General features: G+C 41.4%; 1 protein-coding gene across 1 annotated transcript; it reads right to left on the reverse strand.

Annotated features, from left to right (window-relative positions):
- Nucleotides 1–6010: 6010 nt before the first annotated feature.
- LOC123649371 (olfactory receptor 2T2-like) lies at nucleotides 6011–7060 on the reverse strand. Its single transcript, XM_045567470.1, has one exon. The coding sequence runs from the start codon at nucleotides 7058–7060 to the stop codon at nucleotides 6011–6013; it is 1050 nt and encodes a 349-aa protein (XP_045423426.1).
- Between the last annotated feature and the right edge of the window lie 1985 nt (nucleotides 7061–9045).

The following is a 9045-nucleotide window of genomic DNA, read 5'->3' on the forward strand; positions in this document are numbered from 1 at the left end:
TCATTAAACTAAAAGTCTTCAAAAAAAATTAAAGGTGTTCTTGGCCTCTTTTGCCAACCAGGTAGTCTCCTCAGGCCCCTCCTGAGTGAAGCCCTAAAACCGCTCTCAGCACCTGCTGCCCCGTCCGGTGTCTGTCCCTGCACTTACCGTCCCGCCCCCGCCGCACACTGCGTGAGGGGCTGAAAGCCGCGACCTGAGGCTGACTCTCAGCTGGCGCTGCAAGGCCAGAAGCAGAGGATGGAGCGAAAGTTCGTCCTAACCTAGGGCACAGGCAAGGGGTGGGTGCCAGCGAGCAGTGGGCGCTTTTCCTTCTGCGCGAGGGCCGGAGTATAGGGTAGAAAGGCCACAGGGAAGAAACCGGGTTTCAGCCAATCTTTCGCAAATGGAGCCTCTAGTTGAGAGCTGGGTTGTACAGACATGGAGGATAAAGGGAGGACTCTCATAAATTGCAGTGGGGATTAGAATGGGTATTATCATTATTGTTGTTGTTTTCTTTTTTGAGAGAGAGAGTACCAACGTCAACATCAGGGGTTTGAAAAATAATGTGTGTAAACTTCCACTCCTAGGGATTTTTACTATGGAATAAACCAGATGAGTGGGCAACTTTGTAAAAAAAATATTCACTTTGGTATTATTTGCAATAATAAGAAAGCAGAAGTGACCTCAGCATTTGCTAACTGGACACAAACTCAATAGTTCATAGAACATAATAGAATTCTCAGCGGCTATTGGGATATGAGGGGAATGTGTATTTGTTATCAAGGTATGACAGTTTCATTGTACTCTTACCTGAAAAAGGTGGTATGTTTACAATCTCCATATGTATCTCCACAGATATAGATAGATCGATAGATCTCCTTACCACTAATTCTCTATCTTCAGACTGTCAACACTCAATATATTGTAATCTTGTTATTTTTAAGAACAGAGGTAAAGATTTTTGTAATCTTGCAAGTTAGAACCATTCTTTGCACGCAGCCCTGCCTTGCATCAAAGTTTATTACCTTTTCCCCCTTTGACTACGTTTGCCACAATTTATATAGGGACACAGAAAGGCAGCTCTCTCTAGTAAATCTTCATTGGCTGTTCAGAAGCTGAGGTCCAAAGACATGGTTTCAACTATGTTCAAACACTTCTCAATTTACCTTTCCAAGTTATAGACTACTTAACATCAGCACTCACTGCCGTTGAGCACTTTGAGAATTCAGGGAAAGAACAGTTGTGATGATGTCGACTCACATGTGTAATCCTGAACCTTGTTCTCGCATCTCAATTCTCAGTCAGTGTGGAAGAAGGCGTCTTTCTGTTTCCACACTTGAGCAGAGGCCTCCCGATGTGACTTACCTCCTGTTTGCTTCCAAGAAGAAAGAATATCCATGAAGAATCTAGCAACTGCCAATGACGTTTCTTTACATAAACCACAATTTAAAAATACTTAATAGAAATCACTTAAGAATCAGTGGAGTTGAAAAAAAAATTAAGTACATTATTTTGGCTTCCAGATTTACCCTTAACATGCAATTCTATGTGAGCTTCTAAGTCACCTAATTTTGTTGAGCTTCAGTTTCCACTGCACCTCTTCAAACCTGAGATGCCCAGGAAAAAATTTTAAAAAGACTTAAAAATTCAAATTTGTACTTCAGCGCACTAAGACTTCTAAAAATGAAATGGCTTTCACTCATTCACTACACAAATATTTATTGAGAGCATATTTCATATGAGGAAAATTTCTAGGTGAGTGGGATGCATCATAGAACAAAATAAAGGCCCCTGTTTTTGCTTATGTGATGAATAAAATTTAATAAAATCAAATAAATTTAAAAGGCTGATCAAAGCAAAAAATAAAGCAATGTGGGGTAATCAGAGTTGAAGCTACAGATATTTATTTCTTACCTTTATATTCTGATCTTGTTGTACAAATCAAAGGTAATATAGTCAATACAAAACCTTCAATATTTTCTTGCCCTTTGAGTTTCTGGGATTTAAAAGAAAGAATGCAATGGAATGTTTGATAAATGTGTGACATGACCATGGTAGTCATTCGGGATTAAGAAGATCTATCTCAACAAATTTCCAACTAAAATAAATAAAAAAATAAAAATAATCTCATTTTAGGGTATTGTTTATGTGTGAATCATTCTATTGTTTTAGCTAGATAACCTATCAATGCCATGAACTTATTAATTATAACAATTGTCTTGCCTCCTGAATATAATTTCCTGTTAGAGTCAGGATCTGATATTTCAAGCATTTTGTTTTCACATAGTTGTCAGACCGCTTAGCAGAACCCACTTCATCTCAAATCAGTCACCTAACTTGACGGGGACGTACTGCGCTTTCCCAGGCAGCGGAGGGCTACATTCCCTGCGTGCTAAATAATTGTCCACGGATTTTCAGTTTCTCTGATCACTCCTTCTTGTCTGAAATCTTCCTGGGTATTTAATAAAGCAGTTAATAAAGTATTTAATAGGTAGACTTTGTGCCTTCCACTATTATAATTTTATATTTATAAATACAAATATTTATTTATCGCATAAATAAAATGAATAGGTAGAGACAAGAGTTCAGTTAATTTCATATCCATGCTCCTCACCTGCAGAAAGACAGCAGAGGGGGTCTGGTTACTCCTCAGCGTGGGTCATCCAGTCCTTGGCAGACCAACCTAGCTGGCATCCACCAGAAAATGAACGTGGATTTTATCAGCACGTCTTTCCTGGAGGGAGCTCTGTCCCCAGGCCATTATTAAAATTAACAAGCTGGCAGCTGCACGTTGTGCCACTTGCTTCTCTCCTTCGGAAGTTTTGTGTCAGTTAATAGCAAGCTTCGATACCGAAACAGCAGGCCGGAAGTCAGAAGACATGGTTCTGAGGCCCCATCTGCCTCCTGCTTGAATGAGGCAATGATTTGCTCTGAGAATTAGCTATTCCATCTCCTGTGGAGCTAATTCTCTCCCTAAATACTTCATGAGACGGTGAGGGTCAGATTCCACACCCGGTAATGTGGTTGAATATGTTTTAGCATAGTAACTGCCATGAGAGTTGCATTTAACTCACTCTGGTTTTGACCCCGCAGCGGCGTGAAGCATGTATACAATCTTACTTGTTGATGTTCTTATTGTTACAATTAATACCGATGATTTAATTCTAAAAACACGGATTAAATGAATAGAAGTCAATAAATTTCATTTTTCTGTTTATGTTTACCTTTAAATTACGCTTGTAGTTTTTACTCTATTTTTGTAATAAAACACTGTGGCCCCAAGGAGAAGTTTCTGTTTTTTCTGTGTGGCAGCCATTAAAACCTGCGGACAGTTTTCTTTTTATTTTCCCCATCATCTGGAGCAGCACATGCCATGTTGCAAGTTTACAACTTATAATATTAAAAACAATCTTAGGTTATTATAATTTTCACTCCCAAGCCAGTGTATTATTTTTAATAAAGAAGAAAATCTGGTGACTACAAATTATCTTATATAAGAATTTGCTGGCTGGGCATGGTGGCTCAAGCCTAGCACTTTGGGAGGCTGAGGTGGGAGGATTGCTTGAGCCCAGGAGTTCAAGATCAGCCTGGGCAAGACTAAGACCCCACCTCTACAAAAAAGAATTTTCCCCAGGTGGTGACACGTGCTTGTAGTCCCAGCACTTTGGGAGGCTGAGGTGGGAGGATTGCTTGAGCCCAGGAGTTCAAGATCAGCCTGGGCAAGACTAAGACCCCACCTCTACAAAAAAGAATTTTCCCCAGGTGGTGACACGTGCTTGTAGTCCCAGCTCCTTGGGAGGCTGAGGCAGGAGGATCACTGGAGCCCAGGAGTTTGAGGTTGCAGTGAGCTATGATGATGTCACTGCACTCTAGCTCTGGCAACAGAAAGAGACATATCTCAAAAACAAAAAACATAATCTGCTTGTGGTTCACACCTGTAATCCTAGCACTTTGGGAGGCCAAGTCAGGAGGATCACTTGAGGCTAGGAGTTTGAGACCAGCCTGAGCAACAGTCTCTACAAACTTTTTTGTTTGTTTTTAAACTAGCCAGGTACAGTTGCACATGCCTGTAGTACCAACAAATCAGGAGGCTGAGGTGCGAAGACAGTTTGAGGCTACAGTGAGCTATGACTGGGAGACCCTGTCTCAAATTAAAAAAAAAAAAAAAGAATTTGCTGAGAGGACTGGAGAAAAATCCCTGGTCATTCCCTTTCATGGTAGGACTAGTCTTACGTGTGAAGGAAGTAGGTACCCACCGCGTATATGATGAAATTTAAAAATTTTTATAAATTGTATTAAAGTAGAGCATAACAACAGAAAAATGCACACACAAGTGGGAAGATTGCTAAATCATCATAAAGTGAACACTTGCATGTAGCCACCACTGAGTTTGTTGAATAGATTCTTAAAAACATCAAATAAGTCCCCTTCCCCAATGACCTAGTCACTAATGTCCATAATTTGTCCAGGAACTTGTCTAAATGTACTTCCCTTGTTATTTTTCAGGTACTAAATATCAATCAATGTGTGAGCTAAATTCCCTTATTAAATGTGCAAAAGATTAACCTTGGAACTGTAAGAATAGAATTACTGTTGGATATTAATGTCTAGCAACTGAGGAAATGGGAGAGGAAACATGTCCTGGGTGGAGCAAAGATGCATACTGTGAATGGAAGCGATTTTGTGAAGGGAAGGAAGGTCAGGAGGTCCCAGCTAAGGCAGGAGGAAGGACAGGGACTAGACATACAAGGAGATTAAAAGGAGATGGAGCTGAATTGAAATAACAGTGAGGCTGGTTCACAAATGAATCCTGGTCTGTGTCTACACTTGAAGAAATGCATCCCTCCAGGCCTTTCTTCTGTTTCCTATTTGTTTGTTTGATTTCAGGGTAAAGATCAAATTATCAATAATCTTTTGAGGCAAAACCAACCTAGTGATTAGCATGCTGAAGGGAATATTCTTTACCTAAGTCAGCATCAATCAATGAAACCTTTTTCCTTCTATCTCTGTATCGAAATTAGAATAACTTAAGACTGAGTAACCTTAACTTAGTCTTTGTCAACTGTATAGCCACTCAAAATTTGTCCAGCATTTTCAAAACCTCATATTTGATGGAGAAAATAAACAGCAAGTCAATGAGAAATTCTGTTTTGTCATATTTCACAACCTTACACAAAAGAAAAATTTAAGGTTAAAATAATGCATGATGGAAGGCTCAGGGTGGTCTTTGTTTAGTCAGTATTCTATCAAAGTTGCACACCTATCAAAACAACACACGTAACCCCAACTAAATAAAAAAAAGAAATATTTGCCTGCCAGCATACCAATAAAGAGGTTGAAAGTAAGAAGATTAAACAACTTAACCCTAGGAGCTAAGTTAGCTAATGAAATATCTTGTTTTATTCATTGTACATTTATCTATTACCACTTTATTAAAGCATAAATGGAAGTTTTGTAGGTTTGTGGCAATGTTATAGTTTTAATGACAAAGTTAATTTTCAATCAATCAATCAATGTTTATTAATATCCAGGCACATATTACCCTCCAAGTGAAGTAAGAATTTACAATGTAATTTCAGAGGTAAGAAAATAAAGACATTCAAAAAATGTGACTAAGACTACGTGACTCAAGATACAATCATGTCATCTTCACAAAAGTTTCCTAAATAAAACTGCTACAGTACCAACATTAGAAAGTATTTTACTTGTATTGACTGCTTGACAGTAAATCCTCAAGGACACTGCAAATTTCCTTGCAATTTCCATTCAAAAGTCGGACAGCAATACGGATACAAAGGACGCATGAGCACGTGGAATACGCACAAGTATCTATTCAGGGAACTTTAAAGGCACGCGCGGCCCCTGCTTGGGACGATTCCTAGTGCTACTGGACTGAGAGTGCTGTCTGGAAATGTTTGCTCATGCATCCAGACAAGCAAGTTGGGAAACGCAGAGATGTTTGCTGCCATCGACCATAATACTTAAATAATGTCGCAACAGGATGATTTTGCCTATTGATAATTCTGAATTCTTAATATGATGCTGAGCAGTCTCCAGAACCAAGGCTGCGGCATTGCTGTGGCACCACGGACGTGCGCATGCGGTCCCCCAGCGCTTCGCGACACAGCGCCCACGCTGACTCTCGGGAGCGGGCTCGCCTCCCCAGCACTCTGCTCAGAGCTGCGGCGACGTCTTTATTCCTCAAGCTGTAGATGAGCGGGTTGAGCATGGGGGTGAGGATGGTGTAGAAGGCGGACACAACTTTGTCTTTCTCTGGCGTGTGGTAGGAGTGGGGCAGCACGTTGGTGTAGAAGGCCGCGCCGTAGAAAATGCTCACCACCAGGACGTGGGAGGAGCACGTGGCAAAGGCGCGGCGCCGGCCCCCCGCAGAGCGCATCTGGTGGACGGCGAGCAGGATGCGCGCGTAGGAGACGCAGATGATGGACACGGGGATGAGCAGCATCAGCACGCAGCAAGCATACATCAGGGTCTCGTAGAGCGACGTGTCTACGCACGACAGCTTCAGCACGGCTGGGATCTCGCAGAAGAAGTGATTGATCTCTCGGGACCCACAGTAGGGGAAACTCATGGTGAGGGGCGTCAGCATGAATCCGTCCAATGACCCACCCACCCAGGAGCCCACCGCCATGAGCAGGCAAATCCTGCGGTTCATGAGCAGAGGGTACCGCAGGGGGTGGCACACAGCCACGTACCGGTCATAGGCCATGAGGCCCAGCAGGAAGAACTCCCCCCCGATCAGGGTCAGGTAGAGGAAGATCTGCAGCGCACATCCCAGGAAGGAGATGGTCTTTTCCTTGGACAGGAGGTCTTGGAGCATCTTGGGGACAGTGACGCAGATGTACACAGTGTCCATGATGGACAGCTGACTAAGCAGGAAGTACATGGGCGTGTGCAGGCGGGAGTCCACACGGATGAGCAGGATCATGACCACGTTGGCTGTCACAGCCACCACAAAAATAGAGAAGACAACTGCAAAGATAATCCCAGGGAACACAGGGCGGGTGATGAGGCCCATGAGGACGAAGTCAGTAGAGTTCCAGAGAACAGCCTCCACGTCCATGTGCATGGTAGCTCCTGGGGCTGGAAAGGGAGAAAACTGGTCAGTTAATTAATAACCTGGTGTTTAGGAAGGGCCTGCCAGGATACTATGTCAGAAGCAGTTAGGTATAAAAGAAAAACTATCAACTTCAGAGTGATTCGAATCCTGGTTTCAATCATTAATGATCAATATGACACTGGATAGATACATTAGTCTCTAAACTAACTCAATTTCATCGTCTGTGAAAGGTCATCATAGTTCCATGCTCGATAGGCTAGATATGAGATGTAAGTGTAATAATTCATACAGTGCCATTTTTGTAATCTGCTTTACTTTTACTTTAAACCATCTTCTGTATACATTTTATAATCTTACCACTTTAGACTTGAAGTTCCCTGAGGGTGGTAACTGTGCTTTATTCCTCATTTTTTCTTGCAGTAAATATTCATAGATTGATTGAATTTAAAATGCTCTCTGCTGTTAAGATGGTTACATGGTTAAGATCATAGACAGACATCCATTTGTGACTTTAGAAATTGAGGCTGGGCATGGTGGCTCAGCACTTTGGGAGGCTGAGGTGGGAGGATCCCTTGAGGCCAGGAATTCAAGACCAGCCTAGGTCACATAGTGACACCTCATCTCTACCAAAAACTTTTTTAAAAAATAGCTGGGTGTGGTGCTGCATGCCTGTAGTCCCATTGCAACGATAGGGAGGCCGGGGCAGGAGGATCGCTTGAGCCCCAGAGTTGGAGGTTACAGTGAGCTAGGATCACACCACTGCATTCCAGCCTGGGTGACAGAGCCTGTCACAAAAGAAAAAAAAAATTGATAGAAAATAACTATAAAGTACATAAATCCAGATACCTTTAACTTCTTTGGCTGCTGTTATTACTAAGCAGCTTTGTGAAAGTTCAGAACTTCAAGGCAATACTGCTTACTCCATTTGAGGATCAGGGTCCACACGGTCTTGTGGTTGGATGCTATGCTGCAAAAGGAGTTCGTGTGTTAGGCGTGGATCACTTTAAGCACTTGGGTCTGTCTTCAGAGGGTAATCTGGGGGTCATAAATCTTGAATGAGGAACATCAGGAGGAACTCTGCTTCACAAGCAGGGCTTCAGGTTCATCATCATGGTGATCTTTCTGGTGGACACCATGGATTCTGCTAAAATTTTATAACTAAGTACTGCATTATACCATTCAAGGATGACCCAAGCCTCTCTTCAGTTATTGTTCAGCCAAAACCTTAACAAAGTTTCTCTGATAGAGAGGCATTCTGAACTTACTATGGTGTTATATTATCCTAGGAATCCATTGCTGGTTGGGTTTTTTTCTCTCTATGTTTATTTCTCTACCATGTTACTGATCCTTCGTGTTTACAAGCAAAAATAACTACAGATGGTAAAGAAATTTCTGAATTTATAGGGAAAAAAACACAGCAGGATTAAAATTCCCTTGAACTAAAGGGAATAAATTCTTATGCTTTTTATTTTTGAGTATGTAAATGTAAATGTGCTTCTTTGACATGTTCAGGGTATTGAGGGATAAACAGTCACTTTTATTATCGCAGTACAGTGTTCCTTGCCCCATTTCAGTGACAAGATTGCTAAAGAAGCACATTTCTGTAAAATGTTCTGGCCATCAGTACTCTGAATATACCCAGATCTTTTAGTTCCACAACAGTCAAATGTATAATCTCTGAAGCATTAAGAAGGAATATTAATATATCCACTTATGTTGAAGCAAAAGTAATAGGAGCAATAGAGAGACCATTTCCTTCTCAGTGTTCATCAAAGATGGAGGTATATTACAAGTAATATTCCAGAGAAATGAGTAAAATTCCAAAGGGAAAAAGTAAAAAGCAAAAAAAAATCCAAATACCTGAGCATCAAATATTAACTTTTGACAAGCTTGATAAAAGTTAGCTACATTTGCCTTTTTAAATATGTGGAAGGTTTTCTTGAGGTGGCCACAGGCCTGCGTTACAGGTCAAGAGACTGTGTTTAAAG

Source organism: Lemur catta, chromosome 13 (assembly GCF_020740605.2).
Source record: "Lemur catta isolate mLemCat1 chromosome 13, mLemCat1.pri, whole genome shotgun sequence".
NCBI lineage: Eukaryota > Metazoa > Chordata > Mammalia > Primates > Lemuridae > Lemur > Lemur catta.

Bases quoted from the DNA above. Each gene is read 5' to 3' on its own strand.
- LOC123649371 (XM_045567470.1), bottom strand. From the start codon at position 7,060: ATGGACGTGGAGGCTGTTCTCTGGAACTCTACTGACTTCGTCCTCATG.